The 17183-nt window shown below is 47.8% G+C and overlaps 3 protein-coding genes across 3 annotated transcripts in view; 1 reads left to right on the top strand and 2 right to left on the bottom strand.

Moving 5' to 3' along the window:
- Positions 1 to 529: 529 nt before the first annotated feature.
- Rab13 (RAB13, member RAS oncogene family) lies at positions 530 to 5616 on the bottom strand. Its single transcript, XM_090340939.1, has 8 exons — positions 5300 to 5616; positions 3856 to 3916; positions 2268 to 2328; positions 1721 to 1798; positions 1536 to 1625; positions 1349 to 1414; positions 1198 to 1251; positions 530 to 1058 (listed from the first exon to the last, which is right to left on the bottom strand). The coding sequence occupies exons 1-8, from the start codon at positions 5421 to 5423 to the stop codon at positions 981 to 983; spliced, it is 612 nt and encodes a 203-aa protein (XP_090197065.1). The 5' UTR covers positions 5424 to 5616; the 3' UTR covers positions 530 to 980.
- A 5238-nt stretch (positions 5617 to 10854) lies between these two features.
- On the top strand, positions 10855 to 12281 carry Rps27 (ribosomal protein S27). The gene is made up of 4 exons (XM_090340936.1): positions 10855 to 10928; positions 11263 to 11371; positions 11640 to 11750; positions 12198 to 12281. Exons 1-4 carry the CDS (start codon positions 10923 to 10925, stop codon positions 12224 to 12226), a joined length of 255 nt encoding a protein of 84 aa, XP_090197062.1. The 5' UTR covers positions 10855 to 10922; the 3' UTR covers positions 12227 to 12281.
- A 273-nt stretch (positions 12282 to 12554) lies between these two features.
- The window catches only part of Nup210l (nucleoporin 210 like), a 73772-nt gene continuing 69143 nt past the window's right edge, over positions 12555 to 17183 (bottom strand). The window contains exons 36-40 of the mRNA XM_090340938.1: positions 15751 to 15998; positions 14968 to 15172; positions 13871 to 13975; positions 12855 to 12929; positions 12555 to 12777 (exon numbers count right to left, since the gene is read on the bottom strand). Coding sequence (XP_090197064.1) covers positions 12677 to 12777; positions 12855 to 12929; positions 13871 to 13975; positions 14968 to 15172; positions 15751 to 15998 — 734 coding nt within the window. The 3' untranslated portion in view covers positions 12555 to 12676. The remainder of the gene's footprint in view (positions 12778 to 12854; positions 12930 to 13870; positions 13976 to 14967; positions 15173 to 15750; positions 15999 to 17183) is intronic.

The following is a 17183-nucleotide window of genomic DNA, read 5'->3' as shown; positions in this document are numbered from 1 at the left end:
TCCTCAGATTTCAGCCTCCTGAGTAGCTAGAAATACAAATGGGAGTCATCATGCCTGGATGCATATCGAAAGTGTTTGCATGTTTGTTTTGCATGAGTTAAGAGATGTTTATGTTAAAATGTTCTTATTCCTCTGCTTGTAACAGCCCCAAACAGTTTATAGAGTATTCTCTGTGGCACAGAGTAGATGCTCATTTATTCATGAATAAATGAATCTTTGCTGTGTTGCATTTTCTCCCATTTACAAATATCTCAGTGGACTCTGCACATATCATTAGGTCCTACTGGTTCTTGGAGGCTATGCTCAGGTCTTTCTTGGACTCCCCTGTGCTTAGCACAAGGCTGTGTGCTCACAGTGATCCTCTAGACCCATTATGGAAAAAGGATGTCCTCATGTTCAGGTCACGTTTCCTTGTGTGCCTCTTACTCCTTGCTTGCCAGACTTAGGTGGACCAGTCACCTTAGAGTAACAAGAATTGGTTTGAATGTAGAACAATTCTGACAATAATGAACGTTACCCAGACGGGACATTTGTGCAAATAGCGGTCTTTAATACTAAGAAAGACCATGCAAAGTGACAAACCTTCAGAGATTGGTACTGAGCCAGCCTCTCAGGAACCTAACACCTGAATCTAGTAACAGAATAAATCCATATATTACATTAATGTTTGACCCCCTCCCCCAAAAAAGAAAAAACCCAACCCAGGTAAGGGTCCGAGACTTGAGGCTATTTCTCCTCCCTTTCCTCTTCTTTCTTGTTCTACCGTCTCAACCTTCTTTCACTTCCTTGATCCTTTCCCCTCCATCCCCCTGACCCTGCTTTCCTTTTCTCCTCTTTTCCATTTCCCGCCCTCACTCTCCTACTACCTACAGATCTATCCATCCAGGTCCACCACTAGCTTTCTCCTGTGCAGCCCCACCTCAGCCCTGCCTCCCTTGGGCTGAGCCTCCAGGCTTGGGTTGGGAGGCACAGAAAGGTCCTCAGACCAGGGAGCACTTGCTGGCATTCTTCTTGTCATAGTTTTTCAGGTCAGTGTTGGAGGGCTTGTTGCTGTTTCCCTGGGGGCAAGAAGAGTAGGTTAGGGTGTGAAAGGCTCCTTAGGGTATGAAGCTACCAGCTGAAGTTGATCCACCCTCATGGGCAACCTTTACACACAGATCCTCCTGTTGTTACTCCTGTTCAGCAGAACCAACTCACCGATCTCCGGCCTCCTGACTTGAGCAAGATGTCCCGGGCCAGAGAACGAAAAGCCTAAAGGAGAAGTGATTCAGAACAGATCGGAGAGAAGGATATAGATTTATCAATCTTCGTTTCAATACTCCATTTCTTGGGGGATGGGGAGTCTCACCTCATCTACGTTCATGCTAGACTTGGCACTTGTTTCAAAAAATCGGATTCCATGTTCTCGGGCCAACTGTAGGGAGTGAAGTACAAAGGACGGTATTGGATAAAAAGCAGCAGCAAAATCCTCTCCAGTTGGACCTCCTGTGGATACTCCCAGCCCAGCACTGAGCATTGCACAGCCTGGCCCTCACCTTATTGGCCTGCTCCTTCTGTACTTTCCTCTTGGCTTCCATGTCACACTTGTTCCCCAATAGGAGGCGCTCCACCCCAGCAGAGGCATTCTGGGAGCAGAAGGATAAGACAAAAGTTGGATCCTGCCCTAGTTCGGGGCCTCTTAGTTGACTTAGTCCCTCCATCTCTTCTGGAGGGTCCTTACCTCTTTGATGCTTTTCATCCAGTTCTGGATATTCTCAAAGGATTTCTCATCTGTGATGTCATATACTAGGATAATGCCCTGGGGGATAGGGAAGCTCATTTTAGACCACAGTCCTCTTTGGGTTTCTCACCAACCAGTAGGTGACCCAGCAAGTCCCATCCACAGGGCTAAACACAGGCTAGGTGGACTCGGAAACCCATACTGCTCATTTTTACCTGCCTCAGCCCTTGACCCTTTTGTACTCATAAAACTTATTCTAAGCCAGGCACTGGTGCTCACACCTGGCTACTCAGGAGGCTGAGATCTGGGTATCAATCCATCCTGCACAGGAAAGTCTGTGAGATATTTATCTCTGATAAACTTCCAAAAAGCCAGAAGTGAAGCTGTGGCTCAAGCAGAAGAGCACTGGCCCTGAGCACAAAAGCTCAGGGACAGAGCCCAGACCCTCCTGAGTTCAGGCCCCAGGACTGGTCAAAAACCAAAACAAAATGAACACTAATTCTATTATCCCATGCCCTCAGCCCTCGTCTAGACCCACACCTCATACCATAGCTCCACGGTAATAGGCAGTAGTTATCGTCTTGAATCGCTCCTGGCCAGCTGTGTCCCTGAAGAAGAAGTTTTCATGGGATCGGATAGAGGAAAGGGGTCTCTCCAAGGATAGAATTCCTTCCCTAAGAATTTTTGCTTTTACAACAAGGAGGGGCTGAAAGGAACAGAATCAGGAAATGGTAAAGGGGGAAGATGATGAAAGTCCGTTGGGTTGCTGCTGAGAGATGGTAGAGGCCCAAGAAACAGGATGTCTTTTGTTTACTCACTGAATGCTCACTCTGTGCCCAGCATACTTAAAAGCAGCATTTTATGTGTATGTATTATTTCGTCCAGAACTCACTTTATGCTAGCAAGTCATGTTTTATTTTCCATTTTACCAGTGAGGAGAGCGATTTGGAGAGAGTGGATAATTACTGTCAATCTGTTGGAAGGTAAATAATAGAACCTGGATCTGAACTCCCATCTACTGCTATCTATCATACAATTCCTCCTCCACTAAACCTTGAACATCTTTAGTCTCCAACTTCTCTCTCTCTCTCTCTCTCTCTCTCTCTCTCTCTCTCTCTCTCTCTCTCTCTCTCTCTCTCTCTCTCTCTCTCTCTCTCGGACTCCTGGGGCTTGAACTCAGGGCCTGAGCACTGTCCTTGAGTTTTTTCAAGCAGCCTAGAGCTCTACAAACCTGAGCCACAGCACCACTTCTGGCTTTTTCGGGGTATGTGGTACCAAGGAAATGAACCTGGGTCATCCTGTATGTTAGGCAACGCTACCACTAGGCCACACTCACGGCCCCAACTTTCTTTTGGTGGTTTTGAAACCTCTATACCTGGTCTGCAACACTAGTATTGGAGTCAAATCTTCTTCTTTTTTTTTATAGTCCTCACAACTCAATGCCTGAGCATTGTCCCTGAGCTTCTTTTGCTCAAGGCAAACACTCTGCCACTTGCACTTGAGCCACAGCACCACTTCTGGCTTTTTCTGTTTATGTGGTACCGAGGAGGAATCAAACCCAGAGCTTCATGCATGCTAGGCAACCACTCTACTGCCAGGCCACATTCCCAGCCCCTGGAGTTAAATCTTTTTTTTTTTTTGCTAGTTGCGGGGCTTGAACTCAGGGTCTGAGCACTGTCCTTGGGCTTTTCTCAAGGTTAGCACTCTGTCACTTGAGCCACTTCACCACTTCCAGCTTTTTCTATGTATGTGGTACAGAGGAATCGAACCCGGGTCTTCATGCATGCTAGGAGCACTCTACCACCAGGCTAAACTTCCGGCTGTGGAGTTAAATCTTAATTCTGCTTCTTGCCCTATTTCTACACTGTAGCTCAACAGACATTTGTTTTCAAATTCAGAGAATGCTCTGACCCTGGGGGACGCAACAGTTACAAATCAGCTGAAAATGGCTGGGAGAACAGGAAAAGGGTTAGAAGGACAGCTGAGTAAGCAAGACAAATAAACGAAGAATGGTAGAAAGCAGTCACAGGGAAAGCAGGATAAGTGAAACAAAATAGAAACAGAGTTGTAGGAGGTAAATGGGGAAGGCTGGCTAGGTGTGTGAGGGGGAGATGGGGAGAAGGGTTTGCACTCACCAGACTTGAAGCTTGATCTTCTTTCCCTCTATATCTACAGTGCGGATCTTGAAATCAATTCCTAGGGGTGAGAGGTATGTACTGAAGTCCAGATGTGTGCATGGAAGAGCATGGTGGGAGAGGCAGAGGAAGGGCCAATAGGTGGGTCTGGTACTTGGGAAAGCAACTTAGTTGGAAGTGTACATTTAGGAGGCTTTTTCTCAAAGCTGTGTTTGTATAGCAAGCATAATGTTTTTACTTAGATGTTATGTACCCCCACATCCTTCCCCCAACACACGCATTCCAGTTATACATTCTGCAAGGAGCTTAGGCTAGGCCAGCTGACAACTCTTAGGCTCTAGCCTCTGTCTCCTCTCAAATATTATTTTCACATTCATTATTCCTCTTTCCTCCTGTTTTCACAGAACCTGTTGGTACTCACTACCCTCTCCTGGCATTGTGGAGTAATGAAATGAGTAAGACAGGTCCCAGTGCTGTGGCTCATGCTTGTAATCAGAGCTACTCGGGAAGCTGAGAGCTAAGGATCAGGGTTCAAGTAGCCCAGGCGAGAAAGCCCCTAAAAAACCCTTTTCTCCAATTATCTGCTAAAAGCTGGAAGTAGTTCTGTGGTTCAAGTGGTAGAACACAAGCCTTGAGCACGAAAACTCAGGGAGAGTCTCCAGGATCAGAGTTTGAGCCCCAGGACACAGGGACACACACGAGAACACATGGGGAAGACACACGGACACAACACACACACACATACAGAGTAAGGGAAAGATAGCTAATGTCAATCTTTGTCAACTAACTAGTGATCCCCTTTCTCTTAGTAAGGAAAATTATCTTGAGACTCTTCTTGTCTTCGATTTCATAGGCCAGAGGAGATGAAGAAAGGTGAGAGGAAGAGAGGAGACATAGTACTAAGTAGAAACACTTAGGAGCCTCCTCTGAGCCTGCTGGGGGATCCTGAGAGGAGAATGAGTCACCAGAGGAATGACTCAGAGACCCCAAAAGTCCCCTCATTCCCATCTTCCTCAGCAGGCCAAAGCATATACGTGATCACAGTAAATAGCCACCCCATCCCAGCACACCCCAAGCCTTGCAGTTCCACAGTTCCTTCTCTCCCAAAACCCTGTGGAAGGGAGGGGACCCGGGAGACAGGGCTGAAGGTGAGGGAGGCTAGAAGCGAGTCTGAAGCTAATGGGACAGAGGGAACAGGCCAGCCCAATTGAGGACGGCTGTTGGGGTGGAGGGAGGCAGGAATGGAGGAGGGCAGATGGAGAGTTTTAGGTGACTAGGTAGGGGAAGGAGCCTCAGAGAGGTTAGAGGTCAGAGGTCAGTAGTGGGCGGAAAGGTGCCAGCCAGGGGTGGGGGAGCTGGAGTTAGAGGTGGTTCTCTACGAGGACAGAAAAGCAGGCTCCCTAAGGGAGGATGCAGGGGGAGTCGGAGGCCAGTGTGGTCTCACCAATGGTGGAGATGTAGGTGCTGTTGAAGTTGTCCTCTGCAAAGCGAATGATCAGACAAGTCTTGCCCACCCCCGAGTCCCCGATCAGCAGCAACTTGAAGAGGTGGTCGTAGGCTTTGGCCATGGCGGACACTGGGGACGCCAGGGAAGAGGGGTGGGGAAGAGCCCGGCACTAGAGGGACTGGAGGAGGGACTGGAGGAGGGACTGGAGGGCTGGCGGACCGAGTGGGCCCGGAGCCCAGGCCAGGAAGAAGTTTTCCTCCCTCTCCGCCCAGGCTCCGGGAAAGAAGAGAGGCGGCAACTCCCGCCGGCTCCGCCCCCGCCGGCTCCGCCCCCCGCCGGCTCCGCCCCCTCCGGCCGGCGAGTCGAGGCGGCGGGTTCCGCCGGGCCCCCGGGCCTCCCTCGGATCCCCCAGACCCCCCGGGGGCCCCTGGGCCTCCCTCGGACCCCCGGGCCCTCCCCGACACCCCGGGCCTCCCTCGGACCCCCCGGCCCCGACCCCCCGGGCCTCCCGCGGACCCCCCCCCCGGGTCCTCCCCAACACCCCGGGCCTCCCGCGGACCCCCCCAGGCCCTCCCCGACACCCCGGGCCTCCCGCGGACCCCCCCCCCCGGGCCCTCCCCGACACCCCGGGCCTCCCGCGGACCCCCCCAGGCCCTCCCCGACACCCCGGGCCTCCCGCGGACCCCCCCAGGCCCTCCCCGACACCCCGGGCCTCCCGCGGACCCCCCCGGGTCCTCCCCGACACCCCGGGCCTCCCGCGGACCCCCCCAGGCCCTCCCCGACACCCCGGGCCTCCCGCGGACCCCCCCGGGTCCTCCCCGACACCCCGGGCCTCCCGCGGACCCCCCTCCCGACCCCCCGGGCCTCCCGCGGACCCCCCCCCGGGCCCTCCCCGACCCCCCGGGCCTCCCGCAGACACCCCCCCCCGGTCCTCCCAGGCCCCCCCGTCGCCCCCGGCCCGGCCCGGGCCTGCGCTGAGCGGTCGCTCCTCCCCGATCGCCCCTGTCTCCTTGGGTCGGGGTGGAGGGAAGCAGCGGTCTGGCCGAGATGCCCGGGAAAAGAGGTTATCGTTTTCATTGCCATTAGGGGAAGGACCAAGAATTTGGACAATGCGGGTGGAGGTTGGGGATGATACTGGAAAGGAAGACGCATCCGAAGCCTCGCAAGGCCCGGGAAGCCTTCCCGAGGCCGGCCACGTCCTGAGCCCCGCGCCGGCCGTCTCACGCCCTCGGTTCCGAGGAGTCCAGCTCCTTTGAAAAGAGCGGGAGCCCACGGGAAGCGAGGGATTCGCTCGGAACGACCGCCCCCTGGTGGCACCCAGGGACACTTAACCGAGCTACACACCAGCCCCGCCGGCCACCCCGCTCCAACCACCCGCAGCCCGCGTCCCCATTCTGGTGCTTAAGTCCCACGGGTCTTCGTTTGCAGGCTTCCTGGAGTGTGATTTTTTTTTAATTTCTGTTTTGATCCGATAGCTCAGGAACACGGAGATTGGTACTTAAACACTTCATGTGGATTATTATTATTATTTTAACATCGCTGGGCCATGGCACTGGGACAATGGGTCTGGCATCTTGCTGTTCAAAATCCTCTGGGAAAGTTAAGATTTGGCAACTTAGACGCTGAAGTATAGGCAACATGGCTATAAAGAAACAAAATTTGTCTTGCCCTATGGAAAACAAAATAACTTTGCTTTTTGTAAAAAAATAATTTATGTAGTTGTACAAAGGAGGTGCCATTTAACAAGAGTTTATGAATGTAATGTATGCTGATTGGTGTCACCCCTTCCAGATGCTCACCCACCCCTTTGGCCCACCCTTTCCTTCTTAATTTTGTGGTATATACAATGAAATCTTGATTGTATTTTTCTTTCTGTTTTTGTTGGTCATGGTGCTTGCACTCTGGGCCTGGGCATTGTTCCAGAGCTCTTCAGCTCAAGGCTACCGCCCTACCCCTGGAGCCACAGTGCCACTTCGGTTTCCTGTGATCAATTGGAAATAAGAGTGTAATGTTCTTTAGTGCCCAGGTTGGCTTTGAAACTTGACCCTCAGATCTCAGCCTCCTGAGTAGCTAGGATTACAGGTGTGAGCCACCACACCTGGTTTTGGCAGTATTTTTCTAAAATCACTAGCATAAAAATATGTACTAGTTGTGAGAAAGCATCTTTTGTCACTTTGCCTTATTATCTATACACATATTTTATGTTTCTATCTTTCCTCCTCTTTTTTTTTTATTGCCAGTCCTGGGCCTTGAATTCAAGGTCTAATCACTGTCCTTGGGCTTTCTCAAGGCTGGAGCTCTACTACTTGAGCCACAGCACCATTTCTGGCTTTTTCTATGTATAAGTGGTACCAAGGAATCGAACCCCAGTCTTTGTGCATGGTAGGCAAGCACTCTACCACTAGGCCAAACTCCTGGCCCTTTTTTTTTTTGTTGTTGGTTGTGGGGCTTGAACTCTGGGCCTGAGCACTGTCCCTGAGCTCTTCAGCTCAAGGCTATCACTCTACAATTTGAGCCATAGTGCCACTTCTGGTTTTCTGGTGGTTAATTGGAGATGAGAGTCTCATGGACTTTAGTACCTGGGCTGGCTTTGAATCACAATCCTCAGATCTCAGCCTCCTGAGTAGCTAGGATCACAGACCTGGGCCACCAGCATCTGACCCCCCCCCTTTTTTTTTTTTGGTTGGTCCTGGGGTTGAGCTCAGGGCCTGGGCACAGTCCCTGAGCCTCTTTGTGTTTAAGACTAGTGTTCTACCCCTTGATCTACAGTGACAATCCAGCCTTTTCTGAGTAGTTTATTGAAGATCAGTCTTACATACTTTCCTGGTCTCACTGGCTTTGACTAAGCAATCCTCCAATCGGCCTCCTAAGTAGCTCAGATTACAAGTATGAGCCACCAACACCTGGCTTTTTCTTTATTGTGCTGTTCCTGGGGCTTGAAATCTGGGCTTGGGCATTGTCCCTGAGCTTTTATGCAGAAGGCTAGTGCTCTACCATTTTGAACAATAGCTCAAAAGGTTTCTAGGTGGTTAATTGGAGATAAGAGTTTCATGGACTTTCTTGCAGATCTGATTCTCAGATCTCAGCTTCCTGAGTAGTTCGGATTACAGGCATGAGCCACTGGTACTCAGCCTCGTTTAGTTTTGACAACTAGAACTCAGGACCACTCCCTTTACTAGGCTAGTACTCTGTCACATGAGCCACACCTCCAGCCCTCTATATCCGTTTCCCTTTTCTCAGTAACAACTATTCAGTTTCTTAGTTCTTGGACTCAAGGGGTCTCCTGGCTTCAGCCTCCCCAATTGCTGGGACTACAAATGTGCATCACTGCCAGCTCATTTTTTTTTCCCCACAGTTGTAGGCATCCAGCATAGGGCCTTGTGGATGATAGGCAAGCACTCTACCATTGAGCTAGGTTCCCAAGCCTCAATTCCTTTTATATAGTCTCTCACACCTTTTACCTTAATTTCTTCCAAATTTTTCCTCCCTGACACAAGCATGTCTCATCTCTCCTTTATATGTTACTCAATACAGTCAGGAGTTGATGGCTCATGCCTATAATCCTAACTACTCGGGAGAATGAAATTTGAGGATTATAGTTCAGACTAATCCATGAAATTCTTATTTCCAGTTAGCAAAAAGGCAGAAATGGAAACATGGCTCAAGTGCTAGAGCATCATCCTTGAATAAATAAGCTAAGCAAGAGCACAGGATACACACACACACACACACACACACACACACACACACACACAAGTTGTTTAATACTATGAATTATTCTGATAAAAACAAAGTCTTTTAAAATCTTGAGTGTATTTTTCTTTTTTTTTATTGGTCATGGAGCTTGGACTCTGGGCCTGGGCACTGTCCCTGAGCTCTTCAGCTCAAGGCTACTGCTCTACCCCTGTAGCACAGCACCATTTCCAGTTTTCTACTAGTTAATTGGAGATGCAATCCTCAGGTCTCAGACTCCTGAGTAGCTAGGATTACAGGTGTGAGCCATCCAGTCTAGCCAAGCAGTATTGTTGTTGCTGCTGTTTTGCCAGTCCTGGGCACTGTCCCTGAATTTTTTTGCTCAAGGCTAGCACTCTACCACTTGAACCACAGTGCCACTTCCAACTTTTTAAATTTATGTGGTACTATAAGTAGTGGTGACCATAGTGTATTTAGAAATTTACTAGTATATCGTATATTAGTATAGTAGAAATTCCTATAGAATTTCTCCAGCAGTGTTTTGTTGTTATTTGTTTTTGGTTTTTGGTCCTGGGGCTTGAACTCAAGGCGTGGGCACTGTCTCTGAGCTCTTTTGCTCAAGGCTAATATTCTACCACTACGAGGCACAGTACTACTTCCTTCATTTTCCACATAGTGTCTAGTGAGCACCACTACTGCTCACACTTTGTCCCACCATTTTTGTGCAACCAAGACTAGATTTTTGTGTGTGTGTGTGGGGGGTTACTGGGCTTGAACTCGGCTTGGGCGCTGTCCCTGAGGTCTTCAGCTCAAGGCTACCACCCTACTCCTGAGCCACAGCCACACTTCCTGTTTTCTAGAGGTTAACTGGAGATTAGGAGTCTCAGATCCTTTTGTGCCGGGGCTGGCTTTGAACCTTGATCCTCAGATCTCAGCCTCCTGAGTAGCTAGAATTACAGGCTTGAGCCTCTCTCTGTCTCTCTCCCTCCCCCGCCCCTCTCTCTCCCTGGCTAGCTCTCTCCCCAGTCCTGGGAACTGAACTCAGGGTCTGAAAGTTCTTGGACTTTCTCAAAGCTAGTCCTCTACCACTTAAACCACAGCACCACTTCTGGCTTTTTTCTGTGTATGTGGTACAAAGGAGTTGAACCTGAGTCTTTGTTCATGCTAGGCAAGCACTCTACCACTAGGCCAAACTCCCTGCCCAAGTCCATAAAATTCTTATCTCCAATTAATCATCAAGAAGCTGGAAGCGAGGGGCCGGGAGTTTGGCCTAGTGGTGGAGTGCTTGCCTAGCATGCACGAAGACCTTGGTACCACATACATAGAAAAAACCCGGAAGTGGTGCTGAGGCTCAAGTGGTAGAGCTCTAGCCTTGAGAAAGTCTAAGGACAGGGCTCAGGCCCTGAGCTCAAGCCCAGGACTGGAAAAAAAAAAAGCCTCAGACTTCCTCGTCCAAGCTGGCTTCAAGCCGGATCCTCAAATCTCAGCCTGTGAGAAGCTAGCATTACAGGTGTGAGCCACCGGCACCAGGCTTATCCATGATTACCAAATAGAATATTAGACTGCTTACATCCAGAATTATTAAATAGGAAACTGGAAAATGAAAAAAGCCCTCCATATGGCATGGTCTTGTGTTGTGCCCTCGGCTGGAACGTTCCCGTTTCCTCGGCTTCGGCCAGTGTCCATTTATTCTCTCCCCCGACCCGAGGTAAAACCGGACTGAGAGAGCTAGGCCATCGCATGGCGACGCCACTGTGATCGGAGACCTTCTGCCAATGGCGCGCCTGCCACACCCCAGCGCCGCGGAGCATTCGACCTTCCCCGTGGCGGCGCGGGCTTCTGACGTCACGTCCGGCCCCGTTCCTCATAAAAGGGGCAGGATTTCCGCTTTCGCTCCTTTCCGGCTGTGACGACTCCTCCCGAGAACATGCCTGTGAGTTCCTTGGTCGAGGTTTCGGCAAAGTTCTAGCTCTTCTCTTCTCCCGCCCTCCCCCTGCCGCCGATTTCGGGTCTTAAGAGGAGCCACACTTACTCGCTGCACTCCTTAGGACATTTCACTCCTCGAGCCGCTGCGGCCCACATTGACGCTCCCGCATTGACGGGAGCGGAGGGGACATAAGATGGCGGCCCAGCTGCGCAGACGCCATGGGCGTTGAGGGGCGAACTTTCCCCGGTGTGTGACTGGAGGGGTTGTTGTTTTTTTTTTTTCATTATTATTTTTTAGTATTCCGTTGGTTTCTAAACCTCTGCGTTTCTGCCTCTCTCAGCTCGCAAAGGATCTCCTTCATCCCTCTCCTGAAGAGGAGAAGAGGAAACACAAGAAGAAGCGCCTGGTGCAGAGCCCAAATTCCTACTTCATGGATGTGAAATGCCCAGGTAAGGAGCGGACATGCTGGGCAGCGGTAAGGCACTGGGGACAAATTATGTCATGTGCTTTATTCTCGTCAGCCTCGTTTCCGTAGTGTGCAGAATCGGTATACTGCTATTTCTGATTTTCTAATATTGAAATGTATGTGACTAGTAACATTTTGCGTCTTTGGAGTGTTCCCATGTTCCACAGTAAACGCCAGTGGGAAGAGTTGGAGCTGGTTAGGGAGGGATGGCAATGGAAAACCATTAACCTTTTGCTGCTTGACTTTTCTAGGATGCTATAAAATCACCACGGTCTTTAGCCATGCACAAACAGTAGTTTTGTGTGTTGGTTGCTCCACTGTCCTCTGCCAGCCTACAGGAGGAAAAGCGAGGCTTACAGAAGGTAAATGGCTTAAATGATGTGCCTTTTTTTGTCTGTGCTGGAGGCCACAGCTCCACTTTGGGCCTTTAGGATTAATTGGAGATAAGAGACACACAGATTTAACTGCCCAGGTGGGTTTGAACTGTAATTCTCAGATCTCAGCCTCTTCAGTGGATAGGATTAAAGGCGTGAGCCCCTGGAACTCTGCCATGTAGTGTATTTTGCCATTGAATCTTTTAGTGAGAGGTCCCTGTAAATGTAAACTTGCAGAGAAACTGGCTAATGCTAAACACTGTTGAATAAAGCTAGGAATGTTGTTTTGATCAAAGGGTTTCTAATAGGATGCGGCTAATAGATTTGAAAAATAGACTTGTACCTTACTGTGGTATTTAATTTTATGGAGATGGGTGAGGCAGTGGGGAGGGTAAGTAGGGTGAAGTCATGTAACCTTTATACTTCTTCCCCCAGGATGTTCCTTCAGAAGGAAGCAGCACTAAAAGCACCGTGAACCAAGATGAGTGGGAAACCATCCCAATAAACACATTTTGGATATATCCTGTTCATTGTCTTGTTTATCTGCTAGGAACTTCGTGCCTCAAGTATTCAGGGGCAACCAGAAGAGAAGAATGCTAGCCTTTTGAGGCAAGTAAGTGGCCAAGTAACTTAAAAAGTATTTGGGATCTTGTTATCCACCTAGGCTCATGGAATAAGTCATATGAGCTTGATTAGAAATTTAAGGTGCTAGGTAAAGTTTGTGACCTGTTTTCTTAGTATTAATAACTGTTAACCTATAAAATAATCCAACAAACTTAATAAAAAGCTCTCACATCTTTTATTTACACTTCACAACATTGTTTTAGAGACTCAGTTTGCTGCTCTGCTTCTCCTTATCTAGAACTAGAAACCTCCATTTCCCTACATTTATGGGTGACTTGTCCACTTACACATTAGTATCTTCTGGTCCATAACCAATGTTGTAGTCGGCTCTGGGCCGCTGGGGGCTGTGGACTCACAAAAGGAGAGGGAGGACATGTGGCAGTGTAAGAACCTAGAAATAAAGGGGAATGGAAATGATGACTTGTTATTAAAGATGTATGTCTGAGCTCAAAGATGAGTGATTGTTACCTTGCTGTGTTGTTCCTATAGTTGGTACATAAACAACTGGAACAGTCTGTATCTTGTTTAGGACGGCACTATATGCTAGGAAAGGGAGATATTACAAAAACATTTAGAATTTGGATAAAATCATTTCTAAATTGAGGCCAAGTATAAGGTAATGACTCATTTCCATCTACTCTGTCCATTTGACTAACCAGGAATTTCTTGTTATTCCTTTAATGCAACTCTAGTATTTGCATTGTACTGAGCATATGTGTAGTAATATAGATACAATTGGAAGTAAACAGGAGGATTTACACAGATGTAAATATCTTAAGTGGAACCTCACTGTATTATAGATAGGTGGTACTTGAGTTTGGACTTTGGCTTATGTCTCCCTTCAATACTGAGGAACAATACATTTACAGGGAAATTTTAGTGCACTTAAACTCACTTTAGATAATGTTCTTTTTTTTTTCCTGTGGGTTGTAGAGCTTGGGGCTTGAAGCCCTGGGTGCTGTCCCTGAGCTCTTCAGCTCTAGGCTACCACCCTACCCTTGAGTCAAGCTCCACTTCTCTTTTCTAGAGGTTAATTGGAGATAAGAATCTCAGGTCCTTTTGTGCCGGGGTTGGCTTTGAACCTTGATCCTCAGATCTCAGCCTCCTGGGTAGCTAGAATTACAGGTATGAGCCACCTCTCAGGGCTAAACATGTTTTCTTTATGAGAATGTACTGGCAGGCAGTAGTGATATGTTTGACTTCTAGCCATGAATTAGAACAACAGTACCTGTTTTCTCAAGGTTTCACTGGTTTCCACTTGAGGATTATTCATACATTGTTACACCCAGTTTATTACTTCTTGGTAATGGTGGAAGAGGACCTTTATCTCCCTGGATGATTGAATTAGGAAGGCTATAGCTCACTGTCAACTCCTTGTCATACATTAGATACGATAAACAACTAATTTTCATCCTCAGTTTGTGAAATAGAATGAAGGCAGTTTCCAAGTTCAAGTCCACGGTGCAGATATAAGGACTCCTTACCTAGAAAGATGAAAGCTGTTGATGCCAACACCACAAAGAGGGTAAACAGAAGGATCTGGTAAGAACCAACGAACCGCTTGAAGACACCTGAATTCTCACATTGATCTGCATTGGACAAAACAGAAAGGCAGATGCTGTGTTTGGGAATATGGTCAAAAGTAAGATGGGTGCCAGTGGCTCTTGCCTGTAACTCTCACTAGCCTGAGATTGGAAGTTCTTGTTTGAAGCCAGGCTGCCCAGAAAAGACCATGACTCTTACTTTATTTCCAGTTAATGAGCAGTGTTAAGCAGTGGCTTTAGTTGTAGAACATCAGCCTTGAGTTCAGGCTTCCCAAAGTAACACCAACCTAGGCTCACACTTTTTTTTTTGTTCTGCCAGTTCTGGACTTGAGCTCGGGGCCTGAGTACTGTCCTTGGACTTTATTAAGGCTAGATAGAGCTCTACCACTTGAGCCTCAGCACCACTTCTGGTTTTTTCTAAGTATGTGGTACCAAGGAATTGAACCGGGTCTTCATGCATGGTAGGCAAGCACTCCACCACTAGGCCAAACTCCCAGCCAAGGCTCACATCTTTTAAATAAAATTTTGAGATGATAACATGAGTACATGTGTTGTATCTGGATTACATGTATCCATAGACTCATTACAATATAGGATAAACTAATCAAGGTCTGAATCCTGTTTCTGTCTCACTGTTTTGGTGCCCAAGATAGGAATCTGATTTTGTACATGCCATTCTTGAGCTTTACCACTGAGGTACATTCCCAGGGCCAGGCACAGCATGCACCAAACCCCAGGGTTCAATTCTGCGGTACCACATACACAGAAAAAGCTGGAAATGGTGCTGTGGCTCAAGTGGTAGAATGCTAGCTTTGAGTTCAAGTCCCAGGACTGGCAAAAAAAAACCTCAACTTGGCTACTGGTGGTTCATACTTATAAACAGTCCAAGCTTCTTGGGAGGCTTATGAGGATCAAAGTTAAAACTACCCTGGGTAGGAAAGTCTGCTAGCTTTGAGCAAAAAAGCTCAGGGACAGTGCCCAGGCCCTAAGTTCAAGCTCCAGGACTGGTAATATTCTACACATGCTTCCAGACTTACCTTTACTGGATTTATCCTTCATAGCTCTCACTGCCACAGCTTCACTTTGTCTGGTGAGTGCACAGGAAATATTAATGAAAACAGGAGATTCTAACTGCTGGAAGGCAGTGAAGTTGACTACTCTTACTAGATAGATATCCAGGCCTGGTGTGGAGGGCGAGTGCTTATGGCCAGAAACCTGTAGGAAAGGGGAGCTAGGGGAGACCTTGGAGAAAAGACATTTGAAAGAGTCAGTGTGTTCCAGTTTCACATAGAGTACTGGAATTAAGGTCTGTTTCTAGCTAGGCTAACTTAGTTGGTTTAAAGGTGCTTTCTAAAGGTTAATTGTGAAGGGGACAGGCTTTCGTGCATGTACATACCAGTATTAAAGCTTGAACTCGGCATTTTAAGCTCTTCCACAGATTTATCAACTCATGACTGGCATTCTACCCCTTGAGACAAGTCGTCCAGTTCCTTTTTGCTAGTTAATTGTAGACTAGACTTGCATTTGTTTGCCCTGTTATTGGTTTTAACCTGCTTCTATCAGATGTCAGCCTCTGAATAGTAGGCTATAGTCCTAGCTAATCAGGAGGCTGAGATCTGAAGATTCCAGTTCAAAGCCAGCTAACTTCCTGATGATTTTTAGTTAGGTCACCCAGTGATTTTAATCATACGATGAGAAGTCTTTCAAATCCATAGTGTTGCTGGTAATGTGGTATAGGACAGAGCCTAGACCCCAGGTTCAAACTCCAGGACTGGCAGGGGGGAAAAATTGGTATTGTTTTGGTTTAGAGGGAAACATACCTCTAGGTTTTCAAGAACTCTGTCCATTCCCAGTACTTTTATTTCCCCAGTGTCTTTGTGGTTAAGGGTCAGTTCTGATTGGTTAATGTAAAAAGCTGGGATGAAAGGAATGAGGATTCTTTGCATTCCATTCTTGCCACGTTCACTGACCAGTGATGCCCACCCATACACTGAGGTATCTGCCAAACTGAGGGCCTGGAGCAACTCTTCTGATTGTGGGCGAACCTTGATTAAGCAGACATAAATCCCTGAAATAAAGGAAAAAAGCAAGAAGGCCCAAAGGTTCAAAGGAAATGGTGACGTAAATTCAAGAGAAAATGTGAACTTGATTTGGAGCTTTCATTTGTACAAAAAAATAGCCAAAGGGAAGGAACAATCTCATAGGATGCAGAGTTGATGCCATTACAAGTCAACATACCAAAAGTTGTATGGCATAAACAGCTCAGTGAGGGACTTGAGAATAATCTCTTCCCTGTGCATCTTTATGCAAATGTGCATATGTGTAGCTGATTGGGCCTCATGGTAGGCAAGTATTTTTTTTTTTTGGCCAGTCCTGGGGCTTGAACTCAAGGCCTCAGCATTGCCCTTGGGCTTTCTCAAGACTAGAGCTCTACGACCTTAGCCATAGCACCATTCTGGCTTTTTTTCTATGTATGTGGTACAGAGGAATTGAGCCCAGCACTTTACCACTAGGCCAAATTTCCAGCCAGCAAGTACTCTTATACTAAAAAATGTTACTCAGTGTAGTTTCAGGGTATCTGGGCTATGGTTAGAGACTCCAATGTTTTACATTTGACATAATCTTTCATTTTAGGTCACTTGATTTATATCAAGATAGGCCCATTTCTGCATTCCACTTTGTAATACAACTCTTGTTTAGAATATCCTGTAGTTCAAAAACAATGCTGTGGCCGGGCGCAGTGGCTCTCGTCTGCAATCCTAGCTACTCTGGAGGCTGAGATTGTAGGATCGAGGCTCAAAGCCAGCCTGCCTGGACACTAAAGCCCGTGAGACTCTCATCTTCAATTAACCATTAAAAAACTGAAAGTGGGGCCGGGACTTTGGCCTAGTGGTTAAAGTGCTTGCCTAGCATGCACAAAGACCTGGGTTCGACTCCTTGGTACCACATACATAGACAAAAGCCGGAAATGGTGCTGAGGCTCAAGTGGTAGAGTGCTAGCCTTGAGAAAGTCCAAGGACAGGGCTCAGGCCCTGAGCTCAAGCCCAGGACTGGCAAAAAAAAAAAAAAAGTGGAACTGTGGCTTTAGGGGTAGGGTGGTAGCCTTGAGTTGAAGAGCTCAGGGACAGCGCTCAGGCTCAGAGTTCAAGCCCTAGGGCTGCGTGCTGGTGAAATGGCTCAATCCATTTTGTTCAACAGATTAAACCAAAATAGCTATAAAAATCCTAGTTTCGGGGCCAGGAGCTTGGCCTAG

This window comes from Megascapheus bottae, chromosome 10, assembly GCF_031878675.1.
Source record: "Megascapheus bottae isolate mThoBot1 chromosome 10, mThoBot2.hap1, whole genome shotgun sequence".
Lineage (NCBI taxonomy): Eukaryota > Metazoa > Chordata > Mammalia > Rodentia > Geomyidae > Megascapheus > Megascapheus bottae.
The sequence above is the reverse complement of the archived record's forward strand: the minus strand, read 5'-3'. Positions and strand labels throughout refer to the sequence as shown.

Bases quoted from the DNA above. Each gene is read 5' to 3' on its own strand.
- Rab13 (XM_090340939.1), bottom strand. From the start codon at position 5,423: ATGGCCAAAGCCTACGACCACCTCTTCAAGTTGCTGCTGATCGGGGAC. The intron at 2,329-3,855 runs GTGAGTGCAAAC...CTTCTTCTTCAG, and splicing joins AAGATCAAGCTTCAAGTCTG to GGACACAGCTGGCCAGGAGC. The intron at 1,252-1,348 runs GTGAGACTCCCC...CTTCTCCTTTAG, and splicing joins CTAGCATGAACGTAGATGAG to GCTTTTCGTTCTCTGGCCCG.
- Rps27 (XM_090340936.1), top strand. The intron at 11,372-11,639 runs GTAAGGAGCGGA...TGACTTTTCTAG, and splicing joins CATGGATGTGAAATGCCCAG to GATGCTATAAAATCACCACG. The intron at 11,751-12,197 runs GTAAATGGCTTA...TTCTTCCCCCAG, and splicing joins AAAAGCGAGGCTTACAGAAG to GATGTTCCTTCAGAAGGAAG.